The sequence below is a fragment of the Amyelois transitella genome, chromosome 29 (assembly GCF_032362555.1).
Source record: "Amyelois transitella isolate CPQ chromosome 29, ilAmyTran1.1, whole genome shotgun sequence".
NCBI lineage: Eukaryota > Metazoa > Arthropoda > Insecta > Lepidoptera > Pyralidae > Amyelois > Amyelois transitella.
Genome location: NC_083532.1, coordinates 5,076,651 through 5,100,105, shown reverse-complemented (window position 1 = coordinate 5,100,105; position 23,455 = coordinate 5,076,651). Strand labels below are relative to the sequence as shown.

Here is a 23,455-nt window from a genome sequence, read left to right as displayed (position 1 = left end):
TTTATTTCATGACATAACCTTAGACTTACAGAATTCGAAATAATATAAAATTTTACATTTGCATTTCTTTTTTAAATGAAGACAATGTGCAGTCGTCCATGATTTAGATTTAAGAGATCTATTATTTGTAATTTTTTATATTCTTTCGATTTCGAAGCTCAGCATGGCTCGCGCGACGCTGTTATTATCGCGCGTCAATCTATCGCTTTCTTAATATGGCGCGAAACGCGACATATTCTTGTGGTTCTTGGCACCAATAAAAATAATAGAACCACTCTTTCTATTTCGAAGGGATATGCTCATTATATTTGGATTCTTGTTTTAGGCGATGTGCTAGCAACCTGTCACTATTTGAATCTCAATTCTATCTTAAAGCCAAATAGCTGAACGTGGCCATTCAGTCTTTTATTGAAAAGACTGTAGGCTCTGTCTACCCCGCAAGGGATATAGACGTGAATGGTAGTAGTTACCAAAGCCAAATTTGTACTTCTTATTTCTTATACAGCGTATTGCATTACGTTAAATTTAACTTTATCATTAACAAAAACAGTGACTTAAGCATTAAAAATATAAATGGTGCACCCATAGATATACAAAAAAAAAATAGACCCACAATTCTTCTGAAAAGGTGTGCGAAAGAAACAAATTCCTCCTTCCATTCGAAATAGAATCTTAAACGTATGAAAATACAGCACACAATAAAGTATTCGCACAATCATAAACTTGTAGCGGGAGCGATATTTCGGCTCGACCGCCACAAAGGGAAGATCTTCCGCCAGGCTGGTGTGACGCCTGGGGAACCGCGCGACAGACGATGTTGTGTCGGAGGTTGTATTTATAGCTCCAATCCGTGAAATCTTTGCTTGTGCGATTTTCGCTGTTTTTGATTGAAAGCGTCGCGTGATTTTATTATTTTTTTATTTTTGTGACTTATAGATTTCGCCACACAACTGTTACATTTGGGTTAATATTAAAGTTTATGACTGAGTGTTTTATTGCATTAAATTAAGATCATTATTTGAATGGAATGGAACATCTGTAAAATGACTTCCAAACATCATGATTAAATTTGTTCTAATTTGCAAATATATAGATAAAATAAAATTAAATTTGTTGTTTTTTAAACTGTTGGCTCTGTCTACCCCGCAAGGGATATAGGCGTGATTGTATGTATGTATGTATAAAGTTGATTGAAAGGGTGCAACGCTAATTTTGTTAAACAAAAGAATTATCAGCTTGTTAAAGTTGGATTATCATTCTAGTAATAAGAAATCCACAGTGAAGTGCCTAGATGAGTTAACATTGCATTTTTTTCTCCTTTAGTCATGTTCTACCGTTGAGATCAGCAAACACACGGTTTATCCTAAATTCTCTATAACAAGTTTCTCCGTCTTGTACATGTTCCCTATGATAACCTGAAAATAATAAAAATCCGATATGAAATAATATTATAACATGCATACATATAGTTACGTCTTTATCCCTTGCGGGGAAAACAGAGCCAACAGTCTTGAAAAGACTGAAAGGCCACATACAGCTGTATTGGAATACGATGGAATTGAGATTCAAATAGTGACAGGTCACTAGCCTATTGCTTACAAAAGGAATCCCATGTTAATACGCCAATGCCTTAGTCGCCATGCGGGAAAGAGATGGAGTGATCCTATTCTATTTGTGTCAGAAACCAAAAAGCTTAAAAGAAAAAAATTACGAAAGTAAGTTGTGCCGTGTGGTTCCCTGCACCAATACAAAAAAGAATAGGACCACTCCATCTCTTTCCCATGGATGTCGTAAAAGGCGACTAAGGAATAGGCTTATAAAATTGCAATCCTTTTTTTAGGCGACACTATTTGGATCTTAATTCCATCATTCAGCTGAGCAGCTGAACGTGGCCATCTTTTCGGGACTGTTGTCTTTGTCTACCCCGTAAGGGATATAGACGTGACTATATGCATGAAGTTAAAAGCATACATAATAAGTTAACTTCCATAAGTTTTACCTGTCGTTTCAACATTGATAAATTGTCTTTGGCAAACTCTATCTGTTTGGTGATTGTCTTTGTGTCTGTAACACTCTGGTTCTCTTTGAATGCATCTCTTACCCTTCTCAGGGCGTAAGAGCTGAAACAAACAAAACATATATTAATACTGTTAAACAAACAAAATGGAGTGTAAAAAAAAATATTGTTATACAAACTTTTATTTGCATAATATGAGTAGAAACAAGGCTTATCAAATATGTTCAAATTCAAATATACAAATTCTAATTGACCCAAATGTAATCTCAGATAAATCGTGGGATTACATGAAGTTATCAACCCCCCCACAGAGATGTGACAAGATAAACAAATATTATGAAATACAAACAATACAGATAATAAATAAGCAGAGACTGAAAATAAATGAAAGAACGGAATGTCGCAATATATAATAACGAAATATCTATTAACAACTATTGATAAAATACGACACGAAACCAGTGTAAATAAGAAAGTTAAACAAAAATTTGAGGTTATGTAATTAGAACAGTTTTTACCGGAAATTGTAGTTGGGAAACTTCTGTGATTCTCTCATCAACGCCTTATATAAAGATAATATTTGCGTTTTACTTGTTCCTGCCATTATAATTTAATTTTTCACTAATAATTTGCGAAGAAGCAAACGAGTTGACTTTTTTTTGTAAATAATATCTGACTGATGGATGACAAGCCTATGACAGTGACGTTTGACTACAAGGTTGCCATTATAGTTTTCTTAAAGTTCCCTAAGTCATTAATGTGTGCGCCGAAAACTAATATTATAGTCACTAAAATTAATAAAACTACGTGTGTTGTGAACCGCGTTTATTACGAGACCGAGAGTGTAATACTGTACCCATAACACTCGGTTGTAAATGATAGTACATAGGTACGTACATTCTATGTTAATAATGAAATTATTAATAATGAAAGTAGCCCTCAATCGTTGTATATGCTATTTGTAAGACATTATAAGTATTATGACCAAGACATGATATTCCCAAATAGCATAACTAGGTATTCTCGAATTATGATACCTATGTCGTTACCTTTCCAAATCTTAAAATGGTATCAGCACAGTATAGTAGGTTTTCTAATTACTTCTGTCGCTTGCCGTATTTCTAGTCATACATTATACAATGTCAAAATAGCTAAACAACTACGACTAGACCAAATTATATATTATCAAATTTCATTATGGATTGAAATCGATGCTAATGAATTTTTTGATCTTTGTGTTGTCGCAAACAGCTATGAATTTTGATCGACATTAAATAGGTATAATATAACCCAAATTTTAAACATAATATTCGATTTAACTTATTTTTCTGGTGGATTTTATTATTAACCTTTGCAACACTAAAAATACCGCAAGCAGGCGCTTCGCATTTCTATTGAACAGTCAAGTCAGAGATCCGTCATGCAGTTTTTATTAGGTTCCGTTTTGTTAAAAATATAAATTAAATTATTTAATTACACTAGTATTACAAAAATTAACCCTGGAACTGCTCTGTCAACTGAGAACCACATCGGAATTATCAAAGTGAGTACCGAACTTTTATTACAAAACCTCTTTTATGGTTATATAGGTATTTGTATTTTTTTTGCACTATTTATTCGTCGCATCGCATGTCATTACGTTTCTAAGGAGCCTTGAGGTTTTAAAGATCTATTTACCTGCTTAAATGAATGACAGCGAATATAAAAGTGAAACTCTTTAATATTTGTGTTGTGTAACGCACCAAAACCGGATTCTAGGCCAGTGTGCGAGGGGTACCATGTTTTGTAAACAATTCGGTTATGGTCTAATAAACTAGTTAATAACATATCGTAACAAAATCTGGCAAATTTTCAAGCTAACACTGTATAATTTATTTAATTATTATAGGTACCTTAACACTTGTTTTGCCTATATTTTTTTGTTATTAGTTATTAATTAAGTGTGATTTTCATAAAAGTGTTATAGGTACCCATATGGCTCCACGTGTTTTTTTTTTTTAATTTTTACGTATAGATATTTTTAGTCTACAGTCTGTGTCTCTAGTAGAAAAATATGTATTTGTAGAAGTAACAATCAAAAGGTAAAAACAATATTTATGAAATAAAACATTGCTTTAAAAAAATAAGGAATGTCGGCTGCAGTCTGTGTGTGATGAGAGAGAGAGACAGAAACTGTGAACACACAGCACAGAAACCCAGATGACAAAATCACGGAATTGTACCAAGCGGTCCCACTTGTCGCAACCCTAAAAAAACGTAATTAAACGTAATTTTTTTATGTACAGATAATATTTGCGAGTGCACAGTAATATATATAGCTTAAAACGCTGAAACAATAAATTATACAAAATAATAAATAATAAAACGAAAGTTATATTAAATACAAACCATTTTTACTCGGAGTTTCGATCCCGTGGAAAATTACAGGAAAGTATCCTATGACCCGCAGATCTTTTCTTTTTCTGTGCCAAGTTTCGTGATAATCAGTCCAATAGTACATACATATGGTCACGTCTATAACCCTTGCGGGGTAGACAGAGCCAACAGTCTTGAAAAGACTGAATGGTCACGTTCAGCTATTTGGCTTAATGATAGAATTGAGATTCAAATAGTGACAGGTTGATAGCCCATCGCCTAAAAAAGAATCCCAAGTTTGTAAGCCTATCCCTTAGTCGCCTTTTACGACATCCATGGGAAATAGATGGAGTGGTCCTATTCTTTTATATATCCTATTCAGTCCAGTAGTTTTTGAGTTTATTCGTTACAAACATACACAAAAACAAATCCTTTCTCTTTATAAATAGCGTTTATTACGGTACTTATCTAAAAAACTAACTATTAAAGCCATTAGCTTACACTCAGCGCTCATTATTATTTAATATTATTGTCTTACGAGTATCTTGTAACGCGCTGACATATTTTTTGTGATGTGTCACCTGCCACCGTCTAAATATAGCACGAGTATAGTATTTCTAGAGAATTCGCTACCGTAGACGGCAGAAAATCATTCCGTAGAGGAAGACTAAAGGACACGTTTAGATGGAATTGAGATTTAGACTGTGACGGTTGCTAGCCCGTCGCCTAAAAGAAGAATCTCAAATGTTTGTAGCCTCTTAAGATTTTTACAATCTGAGCTAGAAGCATTTCAGAAAACAGACACAAGCAGACGGTAGAAATTACTCAAATTATTTTTTTTTATTCATTATTATGGGACACTTCAATATCACTTAATAATTGTCACGTCTTTTGGTTTCACAACATTGGTTCACGTTAAATATTAATAATTACTTAAAACTAAGTTTATGGCCGCTTTCAAAGTGTCAGTGCAGAAGAAGCGGTAACAAACTACACATTATGTAGGTATTTATGTATTTGCTATTTCCTAAAGTTTGACTGTAAATAAAATAATAACATACATACATATAATCACGACTATATCCCTTACGGGGTAGACGGAGCCAACAGTCCTGAAAAGACTGAAAGGCCACGTTCAACTGTTTGGCTTGATGATAGAATTGAGATTCAAATATTGACAGGTTGCTAGCCCATCGCCCAAAAAGAAGAATGCCAAGTTAGTAAGTCAATCCCTTAGTCGCCTTTCACCATCCACGGGAAAGAAATGGAGTAGTCCTATTCTTTTTTCTGTTGGTGCCGGGAAGCACAATACTTAAAAAAATAACGCAAGAGTTTTATTATTTCAGTCTCCAAGAGATAACCTCTGGGGTTAAATTAAACAGATAACAAAAATGCCATTTAAGTATTTTTAAACAAGTACTGACATGTACAGTTCAAGAGAAATATTTTTACCGCCGAGTTTGCATGAAGAGAGTCATGAATGTGCATGAAGCGAAAGAAAAATGCAGATATCGTGGCAAGTGGAAAGATGTAGTCTCTGTCTACCCCTCCGGGAAAAAGGCTTTACAGAGCCAGCAGTCATAATGATAGAATTGAGATTAAAAAAGTGACAGCTAGCCCATCGCCTAAAAGAAAAATCCTAAGTTTATAAGCCTATCCCTTAATCGCCTTTCACGACAAAGATCGAGTGGTCCTTTTCTCTTTTCTATTAATGCCGGGAACCACACGGCTGTAATTGAAGCGAATACCTACCTAATAATGCAAAAAGAACTGTAATAAATTATCAAGGTTAACTTCCAATGGTTATAATTTACTCGTAATAAAGACAATTAGAGTACCTATTCTGCTGCCGAGAAATAACAAACGCGTTAACATGAATAAAGGTGTTTTGTTAGAATTGTAACAAGAGTGATTCAGTGGAAAAAAAAAAATTTACATTGTCATTATCCGTCGTTGTGTATTGTAATTAACGAATTCTATTTTCAATGTGCAATTTGAAGCCGTGACATTGATTTTGATAATGATTGTTAATTAATTATAATTATACGTTTAACTGTTAAGGGAAGAATAGAATAGAATAGATTTATTTTCAAAATTGGATACAAGGTATCACTTATTGACGTCACATAACTTAAATCTAATTATAACTACTACCGCTTCCAAAGCGCATGTGTAGAAGAAGCGGCGGAACAAACTACACTGCAGATAATGCTGATAGATACTGCGGAAGGGATAGGCTTACAAACTTGGGATTCTTCTTTTAGGCGATGGGCTAGCAACCTGTTACTATTTGAATCTCAATTCCATCATAAAGCCAAATAGCTAAACGTGGCCCTTCAGTATTTTCCAGACTGTTGGCTCTGTCTACCCCGCGAGGGATATAGACGTGATTTTATGTATGTATGTATGTAAGAAGAGCTAATAGGAAGAAAGAGAGCAGATGAAAAGATCTTATAACGTAAATATGTATACTCACATTAAAAGGATCAGATAAATAAAAAAATAATTAAAATCGACTTCAAAATACACTATATTAACCGGGATGTAAAATTAAAAATTTGTATGTTCGTAAAAATAAACAAACATAATAAAAAATTAACAATTGAAGATCGTACTTTTTCGAACGCAAAATTATAACATTTCTGTAAGCGGCCAGTGTGTAAATTAACAATACATTTTTAAACACACTAAAATGCTTAAAAAATTAAAGTAACAATACATCGTGCCTGAGCGATAAGTGGGTTGGTACCTAAATCTACCTAAATCAATTACTGGCGCCGCGCCGGTGACCGCCTCGCCGCCTTGGCACGACGTTACCTAGATATTGTTCAATTTTCATTTAATTCAGTTTTTTTAAATATATCTTTTTATTATTAACTAGCTGTGCCCGCGACTTCGTCCGCGCGGAATAGTAATTTTGGGTTTCATTGAAGCCCTCAAAGAGGAATAATTTTCCCGGTTTTTTTTTTCACATTTTCCATTATTTCTTCGCTCCTGATAGTTGCAGCGTGATGTTATATAGCATAGCCTAAAGCCTTCCTCGATAATTGGTCTATTAAATACAAAAAAAGAATTTTTGCAATTCGAACCAGTACTTCCTGATATTAGCGCGTTTAAACAAACAAACTCTTTAGCTTTATAATATTAGTATAGGTTAAATTAAAATCAAGTGTTGGAGTATCTACAATTTTTAAATAATCATTAGTTTACATACAGGCATCATACATACATATGGTCACGTCTATATCCCTTGCCGGGTAGACAGAGCCAACAGTCTTGAAAAGACTGATTGGGCAGATTCAGCTATTTGGCTTAATGATAGAATTGAGATTCAAATATTAACAGGTTGCTAGCCCATCGCCTAAAAAAGAATCCCAAGTTTCTAAGCCTATCCCTTAGTCGCCTTTTACTACATCCATGGGGAAAGAGATGGAGTGGTCCTATTCTTTTTTGTATTTGTGCCGGGAACCACACGGCATCACCAGGCAACACAAGGTTAAAACTCCCAAATTGAAATTTCCATGGTTGGGTTGCGTTGGGTTGCACTGACATTTTTTAAAGTTTTGACAGACTTTTGGGAACCGGAAACGAGATTAGATTTATGTTTATCCACTTCCTGTTTTGTTTGTATGGTAGTGTGGCGACATCTCTACGCCACTCGCCACAACATCAAATCACACAACAACTGTCAATCATCTCGAAGAAATTGACGCGCTCAACCAATAGCAGAGAAGAAACTAAATCGCGATTTCAAAGATTTCACGGATTGGAGCTATATAAACAACCTCCGACTCAACATCGTCGGAGCCGCGGTTCCCCAGGCATAACACCTAGCCTGGCGGAAGATCTTCCCTTTGGTGGCGGTTGAGCCGAATCATCGCTCCCGCTACATTGGTGACCCCGACGTGATTGGAAGCAACCTTCTTCATCATCAACTCCAATCCACAGCATCACTCCTCACTCTGCAAGCAGTCTCACAGCAAGCCAGCAACTGGGTATCGCAGCAGGTCCATCGCAGCCAACGCAACGAGCTTCCTGGTCCTGTCTCCACCCGCACTCACTCTCATCGACTTCAGCGACCGACGCATCTACCGCAGCCCACGCCTGGACCTCTTCGACGGCCGCTCTTCTCTCCAGCGTGGCAGCTCTGCACGATATCTACCGGCGCCAACAAGTCGACTTCGCTCTCTACTGTCTCGACTCACCGCAGACTACGAGCAACGCAACGGCTCACTCCTGACTCACTAGGACTTCGAGCAACTTCCGACTCACTGGAAGATAACTGGCACTTGCAAGCTACAACTGAAGCACAGATTGCACAGCAAGATCAAGACTTCAGACCTCCGGTCTTGGGGGGGAGTACTGTGGCGACATCTCTACGCCACTCGCCACAACATCAAATCACACAACAACTGTCAATCATCTCGAAGAAATTGACGCGCTCAACCAATAGCAGAGAAGAAACTAAATCGCGATTTCAAAGATTTCACGGATTGGAGCTATATAAACAACCTCCGACTCAACATCGTCGGAGCCGCGGTTCCCCAGGCATAACACCTAGCCTGGCGGAAGATCTTCCCTTTGGTGGCGGTTGAGCCGAATCATCGCTCCCGCTACAGTAGAAATTACAATACCTAACTGTATTGTTTTTTTTTATATTGTCAATACCAAATCTATGTACCTACCAAATGTGTTAAATGTGTGGTTCCCGGCACCAGTAGAAAAAAGACTAGGACCACTCTATCTCTTTCCCATGGATGTTGTAAAAGGCGACTAAGGGATATGCTTATAAATTTGGGATTCTTCTTTTAGGCGACGGGCTAGTAACCTTTCACTTTAGGTATATAAATCTCAATTTTATCAGTAAGCCAAACAGCTGAACGTGGCCTATCAGTCTTTTGTTGCTCTGTCTACCCCGCAAGGGATATAGACGTGATTATATGTATGTATGTACGTAAATGTAAAAAGATATAAGTTCAGTGAGTTACTTAAGAAAGTGCATTTTTAATTTCTATCAAAACAATTGAGTTCCGGAAGACGCAGTCAAGCGGTGTAGACGTGCACACACTTGTGATAATTAATTTTTCGAAATTGAAATTATTGTTAAAAGTCAAAGTGAAACTTATCAATTGCGTATTAGGTACATTTGCTTTTCGCACGCCTCGATAATCTGCACTTATTACACTACAAGCCTAGAATCAACATCAGCCGTTCGGGTGAGCAAGATAACTATACATTTGCATGCTCCTACGTCGCCGCAGCGAGCAGCGCCTGCGCATGCGCACTAGAGAGAATAATCACGCGTCGACTGACTGATAAACGGTTAGCATGAGTGTGCATCATTCACCGCGGGGCTTAGGCACAAGCGGAAGCGGAGGAGGATCGCAGCCTGACTTACGCTCGTTGTCACATATTGATACGGACCCATCCCGGGAAGATTTATTCATAACTCAAAGAAAAAGAAAACAACCCGATGAAGACTCAAATTATAGACAAGATTTAAATTCATTCCGAGCTGAGTTTATGTCTTTTTTAAATGAATTCTCGAAGACGCAGAAGGAAAATGCCTCTCAAATTAGGCAGGATTTACAGGAAATAAAAGAAGAAATTAAGAACCTCCGAGTAACAACAAATATTTTGTCACAAAATTACATTAATTTAAGCGAAGAAGTGTCTACATTAAAAACTGAAAGTTGCGAGATAAATAAAAAAATTGAAATTCTTGAAAAAGAATTACTGGTGATGAAAAATAGTGATTTCTATAATAGTCAAATAGACAACAACGAACAGTCATGTTCTCAATCTACAAAATCGCCAGTCGCTTGTGACCAGGGCCTACTTCTTGAATTCCAAGACAGATGCGAACGTTTAAAAAATGTCATACTTGAGGGTATCCCGGAAATAAATAACAAAGATCGCCAAGCGAGACAAAAGCATGACTTGGATAGTACAATGAATAAATTAATAACTATTTATAAGGATTGCCCGAATCCCGTGAAACTCATACGTTTGGGAAAATACAAGCCGGAGGGGCATGCGAACGGCCGGCTTATAAAATCGCATACTACTACGTAATAGGTCTAAGTTGAGCGATAATGTACGCCTATTTTCTGACCAGACACCCAGTCAAAAATTGTATCTTAAATGTCTCAAGAACGAGTTGTCAGATCGTGAAAAAGCTGGCGAGTCAAATTTAATCATTAAATATATTAAAGGGATTCCGAAGATCATCAAGTCTCAGTCAAAAAACTAAGTAAACAAAACATCATCTTACCTGATAAAAGTCATATCATTACGTATACCTATGATAACGTACCTATTTTTGGATGACAAATCTCTTAAATTTTTCTATGCAAATCTTAAAAGTATTCGAAAGGCTGGCAGGTTTGAAGAACTACAAACAATACTTAAATCATTGAATGAAACAGTACATATAATAGCTTTAACAGAAACTTGGATCCAAAATGAAATTGAGGCAAATTCATTCTGTCTAGATAATTATACCCATAACTATAATATAAGAATAGGAAAAGAGGGAGGCGGTGTATCGATATATGTACATAACAGCTTAAAACACGAAATAACGACTGAATTATACGAGCACGGAATTAATTATCTATGGATATATGTCAATAGGTTTGCCTTTAATTTTGGTGTAATCTATAAACCAAACAAAAAATATAAAAATCAGTTTTTGGATACTTTTGCATTACATTTGGAAAGCAGAAAAAGAGGAATAGTAATAGGCGACTTTAACATAGACTTGCTAGCCAATAAAAAAGATGCTATCGATTATAAGAGAGTACTAAAGGAAGCAGGCTACAAAATTCTCAATTGCATCGATATTAAATACTCTACTCGTGAAGTAAACACTGATAGTATAAAAACGAAATCTATAATTGATCATGTTTCCTCTAGTTTAACTGAAAATCCATACAGGTTAACAATAATTGATACACCTTTGTCTGATCATAAGCAGATAGCGATAGAAATATTTAAAAAGCAACACAACATCAAAGAAAAAATGAATTATCAGGGCATCGACTATAAAGGACTCCAGGATTCGATTAAAGATGCAGATTATTGTAACAAGGATCATTCGTATGATCTTTTAGAAAACCATATAAAACAAAGTATCAACAAGAATAAGATAGAAAAGGTTAAAATATTAAACTTACCCAGAGAAGATTGGATCACAAAAGAAGTTATTCAAGAGACAAAGAGAAGGAATTTACTATGGCAACAACTAAAATCTGATGTAAAGAAGAAGGCAGACTTTGATAGACTGAGGAATGAAGTAACAAAATTAATACAAATAACAAAAAATGAATACTACTATAATAAGTTTAAAATGTGTATAACTGATTCAAACAAGACTTGGAATTTGTTAAATTCGCTTGCCTTAAACAAAGTCAAAGATCCTCCTAGTCCACCTACTCTTACAATAAATTCTACCCGCGTAAAAGATGGCACTGAAATCTGCGAATTATTCAATGACTTTTTTTCTTCTGTAGGTACTCAACTTGCAAATAAAATTCCTCATAGGTTTCATAACAATAATATCAATACTTTAACATATATAAATACAAAACCTAAATTTGAACTGTTTGAATTTGAATCATGCACCGTGGACGAAGTATGTGATATAGTAAAAAACTTAAAAAATGACGCTAGTGCTGGTATTGACGGGATTAACATGAAATCTTTAAAATCAATCATTAACTTTATCGCACAAGATCTAACAGACTGTATCAATAAATGTCTAGCAACTGGCATATTTCCTGACTCTCTCAAAGTAGCGCGTGTTACTCCAGTCTATAAGTCGGGTGAAAGAACTGACCCCAGCAATTATAGACCGATTTCAGTGTTACCTATTCTATCAAAAATATTTGAAACAGCACTATACCGTAGACTTAACAATCATCTGTCAAAATTGAATTTTATAACTTTAAAGCAATATGGTTTCAGAAGTAAATCCTCAACACTATCTGCGGCAATTGACCTGATATCTCAAATCAAAACAAACATTGACCATAAAAAGTTTGGCTTGGGTATTTTTATAGATTTTAAAAAAGCCTTTGATACCATAAGCCACACACTACTCTTAAACAAATTAGAAAATCTCGGTATCAAAGGTATGACTTATGAAATCTTTCGATCGTATCTAACCGACAGATATCAAATTGTTAAAATAGGGGACTGCCAGAGTAAACCACAAAGTATTACTTGTGGAATTCCACAAGGATCTATTTTGGGACCCCTTTTATTCTTAATATATATTAATAATATCACTACAATCGGGCTTACAGGCGACTCTATATGCAGACGACACATGTTTATTTTATTTCGGACTTGATTTTTTGGAGCTAATTCATACAGCACAAACAGACCTCGACAAATTTCACGATTGGTGCCAATGTAATTTATTAACCATAAATACAAGAAAGACTAACTACATGATATTTGCTGCAAAAAATAAAAAAATACCGCATTACCCGTGTCTTACTATAAATAGCGAAGAATTACATCGCTCTAACGAAGAAAAGTATCTAGGACTTCATCTTGATGATAAACTCACCTGGATACCTCATATCGAACATCTTAGAGGAAAGCTAGTTTCTTTGCGTGGCGTTTTGCGGAGATTTGGTTCTTGCATCCCATTTAAGGTTAAGTACATGTTATATAATTCTTTAGTAAGGTCCCACCTCGAATATCTTATTGAAATTTGGGGTAGTGCAAATAAGACAAATATGAATTTGATCCAGAGGTCCCAAAATAAGGTAATAAAAACACTATTTAATTTTAACTATTTAATGAATACTGTAACTCTTTATAAAAAAACCAAAATTTTCAATTTAAATCAACTATATAAATACAAAAAGGTGCATTCTTGTAAAAAAAATTCTTGAAAAGAAAATTCAAACAAAAATAACTTTTACGATAAATAAATATAAACACCATTTAAGAAATACAAATAAAATAAAATTACCCACACCTAGAACTAAATATGGAAAGAGTGATATATTATATGAAGGAGCAAAAATGTTTAATGACTTACCTAAGGACTTAAAAAACATAAAATCTTTGACTTTGTTTAAAGGAAGACTTAAAAATTATATCTACACCAAAATTTTGTAAATTACTTAACTTTTTCGAAAACTACATTGTTTATTTGCGTCAATATTTTTACGAATTATTTATAAATTAGTTTTAGACTAATTATAAGTGAATTATTGTATTCTTTATGAGTCAATAAATATCTATAAACCGAACTTTTTGGGGTAGAAACTCTGGGATCGTGGGGCCCATCTGCCCATCAGCTTTTCCGACAATTGTCGAAAAAGCTGATTGAGGTATCTCGTGACCGAAGGGCTGGAAATTATCTGGCTCAGATAATCAGCATTGCCATTCAAATTGGCAATGCTGCCAGCCTTCTGGGCACACTCCCGCATGTTGATGCTATGCAGGGACTGTACAATTTATAAATTAAATTTTAGTTTGTAGTCATCTTTTTTTTTCTCTTTATAAGTAGTTTTAGTTTTAATTTGATTTAATTGTAATCTCTATTATATCTACAATAATTAAATAAATAACAGCTAGACAATGTATTGGGGTTCGATTTTGAGATTCGTAGCTTGTCAATATCAATTCTTGCCAATGTCAATAAGTGAATCAGCTCTTTTATCATTGACAAATACAGTTAGTTTAAAAAAAATATCAACAAGTAGTTCCGTTTAAAACGTAAACCTAACCCTAACCTAACTATTGGATCCATGGTTACACAAATCCAGTTGCCTGAATGTGTTTTGTAAATTGACGCCCAATGAAAATGCTGCAGTGTAGTTTGTTCCGCCGCTTCTTCTACACATTCGCTTTGGAAGCGGCAGTAGTTATAATTAGATTTAAGTGATGTGACGTCAATAAGTGATACCTTGTATCCAATTTTGAAAATAAATCTATTCTATTCTTCTATTCTCACGATGTTTTCCCTCACAGTAAGAGCAGCATTTTTGATGCTCTATCAGTGAGCTATTATTAAACTGTCAATAGATTACCTCGCTTATTTCAAAGGTCAATAAAATTAGCCTCGTTAACACATTTTGAACGGCTTCTATTCAAATAAAACTATGCCGTGTCATATCCATCAACACCAGTTTATATATAAATAAATATATACGGGACAAATTACACAGATTTTGTTAGCCTCAAAGTAAGTTCGAGATATATGTTACGAGATAGGTACTAACTCAACGATACTATATTTATAATAAAAACTTATATAGATAAACATCCAAGACATCCAGATAGTCTGCTTTCGAGCCGTCGTAGAGTGCAGACGTGCTCCGATGCGCTCCGCAAAATATTAGTGGAAAAATAGTGTTAAAAAATAAAAAATTAGTGAAAATCAAAAAATAAGTGCTGCAGAGTGTTCAGTGTAGTGTCAGTAATACCTGGACTCCAACAATCCTGAAAATCTTGACGAGATTATACAGCTTTTTCCGGATTTGCCACGTGCCTGGCCATTCAGGACAAAAGGAAGGACAAATGAATTAAAAATTGTACACCAAAATATACAGGGCCTTCCTGGCAAAGAACTTATTATTGATCTATTTAATGAAAAAATGGATGTTAATATGGTGTGTTTGACTGAGCATTGGATCTTGGAGGGTGAGCTGATGCCCAGTCTTAACAATTTTAATGCGGTGAGCTGCTTCAGGAGAGGGTCTGCAATCAGAGGCGGTTCTGTAATATATGTTAAAAATGGTCATCGCTGTAAGGAGCGCCATGACATAGTCAGACTTTCTCTTGAGCGCTGTGTTGAGGTATCTTGTGCCGAGCTTGAGGAACACATTGTTATTTGTATTTATAGTCCACCCAACAGTAGTATTATGGATTTCCTGAATGTAATGGAGGAAGTTCTAATAGTAGCTACAAAAAGTAATAAGAAAGTAATTGTTTGCGGTGATTTTAACATTGACATATTAGTTAGCTCCACAGTGACAATACAGTTTCTTAACCTATTTAAATGTTTTAACTTAGATAATGCCTTCTTGGAACCAACCCGCTTCACTGCCACATCTGCTAAATGTATTGATAATGTTTTTAGTGAACAAAAACCAAATAATAAAAATGTATTTAGTAAATTACCCTCTGATCACTGCGGTCAATTAGTTACCTTTTCCACTAAACGTAGTACACGTGATGGATTAATTATGTGCAGACCTATCACAGCCCATAAAATCAATAAATTTACAAGTTCTTTAGAAAATAAAATTTGCGCAGTAACTTACACGGGCAGCGATCCTAATGGTCATTATAATAAGTTATTTACTACCATTTCAGACGCGTACTCTAAAACATTTATACAAAAGAAACGGAAATGCAATAATAACTTTAAATTCAATGAATGGGCTACTGTTGGCATCTACAAAAGTAGAAAGACTTTGTACGATTTATATGCCCAAAAACAGTATCGATTTGAAAGCGGCTTCGTAGACCATGTTAGGAATTATTCAAAAATTTTCAAAAAAGTATGTCTACATGCAAAATCTTTGTTCATTAAAAACAAAATAAGTAATGCTCCTAACAAAACAAAGGAAACCTGGAGTGTTATAAACAAGGAAACTGGTAGAAGTAATTTTAAAGAAAATATTAATGAAATTATATTTAATGATAGGAAAATTACCTCTACAACAGAAATAGTAAATTTATTTGAACATTTTTTTACAAATATACCGTTGGAATTAACTTCTAATATTGACTCATGCCCTAATGAAGCTGAAATACTACTTAAAAATAATGTCAGCATTTGCAGTTCCAAATTTAAATTCTTAAATATTGACCCTACTGACATTATTAATACCTTTAAAGAACTTAATCTGAAAAAGTCTGAGGATTATTGGGGTATGTCGGCTGTTGTGATATGTCATATTATAAATATTATAGCTGGGGACTTAGCTTATATATTCAATAATTGTGTTGACCAAGGGATATTTCCAAATTTAATGAAGTATAGTAAACTAATTCCATTATTCAAGAAAGGTGAAAAATCAGATCCTGGTAATTATAGACCAATCTCAATTTTACCAATTTTGAGCAAGGTGTTCGAGAGAATCATGCTTAATCAAATGCAGCGTTACTTTAAGTCTAATAAATTATTTCATAGTCAGCAATACGGATTTACTGAGGGGAAATGTACAACAGATGCAGGTGTGGCTCTTGTCACTCATATTCTCAATGCATGGGAAGACTCACAGGATGCCATCGGAGTGTTTTGCGATCTGACCAAAGCATTTGATTGCGTAGATCATAGAACTCTTCTGCTCAAGCTCGCTCATTACGGGTTCGATACTGCTGCCGTTGAACTAATTAAATCATATCTTAGTGATAGATTACAGACGGTAGATTTAAATAACACAAAATCGAAAGGAGCGACGGTAAAAATTGGGGTACCGCAAGGTTCCATTTTGGGACCTTTTCTCTTTCTGATATATATCAACGACCTGCCTTGCATGATTGAGAAACAGACTGGCATCGTGTTGTTTGCAGATGATACGTCACTAATTTTTAAAATGAACCGCCGTAGCGAAATCTGTGATGATGTGAATAGCACTTTAGCCGCCATCTCTAACTGGTTTACAATCAACAACTTACTGTTAAATGCAAATAAGACCCAATGCATTAAGTTTACACTTCCCAGCGTGCGGCAGGCAAATGTGGATATTAGTATAAGTAGTAAAAGATTAGATTTTGTTGATAGTACTACTTTCTTAGGAATAACATTAGATTCAAATTTGAAATGGCATGCTCACATTTTAAAACTTTCTAAAAGGCTTAGTTCTGCAGCATACGCTATTCGTCGTATTAGGCATTTGACGGATGTGGCAACTGCTAAGCTAGTATATTTTAGTTATTTTCATAGTTTAATGTCATATGGTCTACTGCTTTGGGGATCAGCAGCAGACATACAAACTATTTTTATTTTACAAAAAAGGGCAATTCGATATATCTACGGTCTTAAACAAAGAGATTCCCTTAGAGATTTTTTCAAAAACCTAAATATTTTAACTTTGCCCTCCCAATACATATTCGATAACATCATGCATGTTAGGAAAAACTTAGACTCTTTCAAAAAAGTAGGTGAATGTACTAGTAGATCACTGCGGAACAATTACAAGTTGTCGATCCCAGCACATCGGCTGGCTAAGGTAGGGAAATCTTTTCTGATTAATTGTATAAGATTTTATAATAAATTACCAAAAAGTGTTCTTGAAATGAATGATAGAAAATTCAAACAGTATATTAAAGTTGAGCTTTGTAGGAAAGCCTATTACAGCACGGATGATTATATTAATGATAAACATGTGTGGCCCGAGCTGGACATAATGGCCTCTTAAATGCTTGTGTATTTTTGACATGATCTTGACATAATTTGTACAGTATGTACATATTTTATTTTATATTTATTTTATTTGACGAAATATTCGTATTGACATAATCAGTTCTACATTCATACATGTTTTTTAATGTAGACAATGTGCATTCGTCCACGATTTAGATTTAAGAGATCTATATTTGTAAATTGACGTCCTATGAAAATGCTGCAGTGTAGTTTGTTCCGCCGCTTCTTCTACACATGCGCTTTGGAAGCGGTAGTAGTTATAATTAGATTTAAGTTATGTGACGTCAATAAGTGATACCTTGTATCCAATTTTGAAAATAAATCTATTCTATTCTATTCTATTCTATACAAACCAGGACAAGTCTTGCAAAAGGTGAGGAATCACGTGAATCCCCTAACTGCGACAAAGCCTACTTCGGGCTTCGTTTCCAAACCGGAAATTAATATTTTAAATATTCTACTTTTTAAGTGTTTTAAATCTTGACTCCCTTTTATTTTACATATTTAAGTTTCTCGACCGGCATTTTTTGCCTATCTTTTTAAGTAGTCACCGTTTTTTACAACTTTTTTACAACTTATACAAACTTACTTTTTAAACTGTAACAATGATTCGTACACCTAGATCGGTGACTTTTAAAAAAAAGACACTCACATATTGTGAGAACGATACATCGCCCACCCAATTGCCTGAAGACTCTTCTCCTCCAGAATTCGTCACAAATATAACCCCTACCACCAGGAACAGGTACATTCAATGTCTTCCCAAAACGCCGTACCTGAAAGAAGACGAGCGTAGAAAAATATTGACTGATGAGGATAGGAACGAGCTGTGCGGTGAAATCAGAGACCTCCTGGATGCAGCTAGCGAAGAGGTCGAGTCAGCATTAAGACTGAAAAGGACTACAAAAGATTCGGTCAGAATTAAAATCCAACGGGCAGATGATCTCATCTGCGACCTGGGAGCATGCCAGGAGTTAAAAAACATGACTCCAGGACAGAGACCCAGCGTCCGCACGCAGACATCCCCGATCCCCCAAGAAACCAAAATAGGGAAAATGGAGGAGGTGCTGACTGCGCTTTCCAACCAGCTTGAAAAGAACTCCAAGAATATACTGGAGATAAAGGAGATGATTGAAAGGCGGAGCGAGGACAGAGTAGAGACGACCACACGTGCTCCAACTTACGCACAGGCCGCGGCGAAGTCAAGGGAGGCACCCGTCACCTTACACTCCGCGATTTTTTTTTTTTTTTTTTTTTTTTTTTTAAGTTTTCCTCTGGGTGTTACACCACACCCAGAGGGAGTTTATTGCCATTTTCTCTCCGCATGGGTGACAGAGACATTTTCATACATGATTGTTTACACATTCTATGATAACTATACGTTACATTATACTGTAATTTTCTACTTCTTGTTTCATTACTTTTAATAATTTAATATTTATACAGTATTATTATTTCTAACATTATTCTTAATTCTATATTATTTTTATTGATTACATGTTTTTGTTCCTTCTTATTTTATGGCTTATCATATGTAAACATTAGTTTTATCACTTATTTTTTTTTTTATCTGTACATTTCGTTCTTATGTTTATATACTGTACTGGCAATAACATTATTAATCAAATTAATTTTTTGTCCATAGCACGATTTATTAATTGACATAACTATTCTCATACATATCTATACATATACTTCGTCAAACTTTTTAACCACAGGGTTTGTCACATTTTGTCTATCATATTATATAATTTGTCATAATACTTAAAAATAAAATAAAAAATTTTTTACTCGTCCAATTATTGTATATACTTATAGCTAGCTTATAACCTAATATCACCAGTCGTTTTTCATATACATAATTATAAAACATAAAATTAATTAATATTGCATAACAATTTGGCGTGCCTTCTCACTAGCTAATAATTATTATCAGCTAGTTCGGAGCCACATATGCACAGTTTTTAGAGCAACCAGGTTTCGCTATTGATCTCCACGCACGCGCCGTAGCACACCTGACATTATTGCTTTGTGTAATGCACTAATCATTGACTTGGCAATTGGGGTGCCACAGCACGTCCGGGAGTCCACAAACCCATGGTTACTCATATGCAATTCTGGATCTGGCGAGAGCCTCCCACCTTTGCCTGACCTGACAGGCAGAACTAAAAGCATTGTGGTCATAGCTCACCGTACTTCTGTCTGCCCGGCAGTTCAGGCACGATGGGACCGCTCCCGCCATCCAGCCTTGACACACTGACCGTTGATGCAGTCCACCACAATGGCTACACTTTTCCTCCTTCTCCCTACAGTGGCGCCTGCCGTGGCCGTAGCCCAGGCACATCGAACACTGGACCAGCGGAGAATAATCCTCCGCTTGGATCCGCTGCATGTCGATGCGCACTGAGCCGGCCTCGACCACTGCACGCCACATCTTGGGAGGGACACTCACAACCACATGTTCTAATAACTGATTTCTAGCTTTTTTCCTAAATTTGATTGTAACTTGTTTATCATCCTCCTTAACGTTTTTAAATAATTTGCCATTTTGTTCCAAAAGTTTTACTGTAATCTGTTCATTGTTGTTTTTCTTTAGTACGTTTTTCAAAATAAGGAGGGGGTTTTTGTTGTCGATGTCCCTCACCTGCAATTTAGGTATGTCATTTATTTTTTTCTTTAATTTCTCCCTGCCCTCTTTCGTTACACAACTTATTATAACCTTTCTATCTTTCGTTTTCCTTACTCTTTCTATTCTAATCCATTCGCCGTCGTCTTTCGTCACTTCTCTAATTCGATCCAGCACCTCGTCACCTGTTTCCACTCCCTCCTTGTCATCGACAATTACGGAGTGTAAGGTGGCGGGTGGTTCCATCGCCTTAGCCACAACCTGAGCATAGGTTGGGGCCTGCATATTCGTGCTACCTTCTACTTCAGACCGCTGGCCGATCGATCCCTTCAGCTCCTGTAGGGTCCTGGAGTTCTCCTCTACTCGGTCGACCAGCGCCCTCAAGTAGTTTTCTATACTATCTATCTTATTCTCCTCTTGAGGGGCAGGGGAAGGTGGAGGCGGAGGGGAGGTCTGCGTCCTTACACTTGGTCGCTGACCTGGCGTTAAGTTTTTAAGCTCCTGACAAGCGGCCAGGTCGCACATCAGGTCGTCGGCCTGTTTAATCTTTTTTATTACAGAGTCCTTTGTTGTCCTCTTCAATCGCAGCGCAGATTCGATGTCAGTCATAACCTCCTCGAGGATGTCCCTGATGGAGCCACACAGCGTGTTCTTGTCTTCGTCCGTCAGGAACTTACGCCTGTATTCTTCCTTCAGGAGCGGCGTCTTCGGGTAGTGTTGGATATACCTGCTCCGTGTTCTGGGGGTGGCCCATTCTTCCGAGGATGGTCTGACGGGGGAGTCCGACGGGGAGTTGCTCCGACTGCTAAATTGTGTGGGCGATTTTTGAAACGCATCCTGGCAGGTCAGTGGTTTAAAAGTTACCGACTTTGGTGTTCTCAGCGTCATGATTTTAAAAGGTAAATTTGTAAAAGTTGTAGGTATATAGAATCTGTAAAGTGGAGAGTAAATCTAAAATTGCTAAGTACTAGTCAAAGTCAATATTAATTGCAGCCCTGTATATGGGGGCTGCAATGTGTAAGTGTAAATAAATACTAAAAGCTAATAAGAATTCTAAAGTAACACTTAACTAATAGGCGCTGCTATAAATTAACACAATTCAAATAAATAAATAACGCTGTCCTATATTTTAACTAAATTGTCTAATTGTTATGTCTATGTACTTCTTTTAATTTATTAATTATTTTTGTAGTATAGTAGTTCATATGGTTAACAATATACCACCCAATAAAAAGTAAAAAGTCAAGGTTTAATTTAGCTTGTTGGGCTCTGTCTAACCCGCAAAGGTCCCATACAATTCAATGGATGCAATCCCATACATTGATATCAACAAACGCCGAGACAATAGCATTCCACAGCGAGCCGAGAACAATAGGCTGGCGGAATGCCGTCTACTACGTCACTGGGAGGCGTGACCTGCGAGCGGTCGACGGCCGCACTCGACCTATTTTGTGTCTATTTATTATTTAATTCTAGCCTATTTAGCGGTTTTGTAATAAATAACTAATTCAATATTGTACTACAAACTACAACTACAAAAATATTGCTTCACGTTATTATTTATGTTAGTTAGGCTCTGTCCACCCCGTAAGGAAGGAACCCGCGCTAAGCAACAATAGTACGGTTCAAGTGAAATGGAAAATAAAAACCCTCTCCTTATTTTTAAAAATGTGATAAAAATAAACACAAACAAAGAAATCATAGAAAAGCTGGTTACCCAAAATACAAAAATCACAAGAGACCTAAAAGAAGAAGACAAAAACATAGAAATTAAATTCAGAAAACGATCCAGGAACCCCTTGTTGGTGCACGTGGTGGCAAGCGTCCCCCCCAGGATGTGGCGAGCAGTGGTCGGGGCCGACTCAGTGCGCATCGACATGCAGCGGATCCAGGCGGAAGACTACTCTCCCCTGGTCCAGTGTTCGATGTGCCTGGGCTACGGCCACGGCAGGCGCCACTGCAGGGAGGTGGCTGAACGGTGCAGCCATTGCGGTGGCGAGCACCGTAGGGAGGCGTGTCAGGGCTGGATGGCGGGAGCCGTCCCATCGTGCCTGAACTGGCGGGCAGACAGAAGCGCGGTGAGTTACGACCACAATGCTTTTAGTTCTGCCTGCCAGGTCAGGCAAAGGTGGGAGGCTCTCGCCAGATCCAGAATCGCGTACGCGTAAACGTGAGTCTTTTGTTTCCCGGGCGTGCCGCGGCACTCCAATTGTAATGTTTATGAATAGCATCAATAAGCAGCACAATAATGCTAGGCATGCTGCGACACGACTGTGGAGACAGGGATGGCGTTCAGGTTTCGCGTTAAAATTGCGCAAACATGGCTACGTTGCAGCGGATGATAATCATTCGCTGACGCGAAGGCAAATAAAGTTTGTTGTAATGCAGTGCGATAAATCTTGTTTTAAAATGTATGACTTAGTGATATATGTTTAAGATAGTAGGTATTAAGTAAATAGGATAATAATATATACTTACATGTTTTAAACAAATAACTAAATAAGTAATATTAAGACTAATATTGAAATTTTATTATCTCACTTGACAAATTACTGTGATAACTTGGTATGCAACAATACTAGAAAAATAAATAATAACAATAATTTTATTATGTGATTAGCCACATATTTTATACAACAAGATGACTAATTATAACTGTATAAACCTGTTAAACTGTGATACAGTTAATCCATAACAATGGCAAATAGCAAATCGTGCTAGGTATTGATAACAAATTTGAAATTGATCAAAAACATATTATTGACCAGTATCTACAAGACAATATAAAACAATAGACAGATTAAATTGGTATATAAAAAGATGAAAGAGGGAAAGAAAATCTTAAAGAATAATACATTAAATAGATTATAAGATTGTAAATTTTACTAGAAGCAAAATGTTAGAAATAAGACTTAGGAATATAACTGTACAATAAACATTGTGAGTGACAGATTTTATGAAGCAGACTATAAGATAAGCACAATGTAATGTAAAATTTTCTTTTTAATATTTCACATATTTTGTTAAAAATACTGTCTTAAAAATGGCTCTGTTA

The 23,455-nt window shown here is 36.1% G+C and overlaps 3 protein-coding genes across 4 annotated transcripts in view; 1 reads left to right on the top strand and 2 right to left on the bottom strand.

Annotated features, from left to right (window-relative positions):
* Positions 1-292: 292 nt before the first annotated feature.
* Positions 293-2,717, bottom strand: LOC106131763 (LYR motif-containing protein 4). The gene is made up of 3 exons (XM_013330958.2): positions 2,536-2,717; positions 2,000-2,120; positions 293-1,415 (listed from the first exon to the last, which is right to left on the bottom strand). Exons 1-3 carry the CDS (start codon positions 2,619-2,621, stop codon positions 1,359-1,361), a joined length of 264 nt encoding a protein of 87 aa, XP_013186412.2. The 5' UTR covers positions 2,622-2,717; the 3' UTR covers positions 293-1,358.
* Positions 2,718-3,406: 689 nt separating this feature from the next.
* The window catches only part of LOC106131756 (uncharacterized), a 35,844-nt gene continuing 15,795 nt past the window's right edge, over positions 3,407-23,455 (top strand). For both annotated transcript variants that reach the window (XM_060952645.1, XM_060952644.1), the window contains exon 1: positions 3,407-3,560. The gene's annotated coding sequence lies outside the window, so the exon portion shown is untranslated. The remainder of the gene's footprint in view (positions 3,561-23,455) is intronic.
* Positions 18,268-23,455, bottom strand: part of LOC106131755 (fibrohexamerin) — a 33,136-nt gene continuing 27,948 nt past the window's right edge. Inside the window, exon 6 of the mRNA XM_060952646.1 lies at positions 18,268-18,283. Within this exon, the coding sequence (XP_060808629.1) occupies positions 18,279-18,283 (5 nt within the window). The 3' untranslated portion in view covers positions 18,268-18,278. The remainder of the gene's footprint in view (positions 18,284-23,455) is intronic.

Bases quoted from the DNA above. Each gene is read 5' to 3' on its own strand.
- LOC106131763 (XM_013330958.2), bottom strand. From the start codon at position 2,621: ATGGCAGGAACAAGTAAAACGCAAATATTATCTTTATATAAGGCGTTG. The intron at 2,121-2,535 runs GTAAAAACTGTT...TGTTTGTTTCAG, and splicing joins TTTCCCAACTACAATTTCCG to CTCTTACGCCCTGAGAAGGG. The intron at 1,416-1,999 runs GTAAAACTTATG...TATTATTTTCAG, and splicing joins TATCAATGTTGAAACGACAG to GTTATCATAGGGAACATGTA.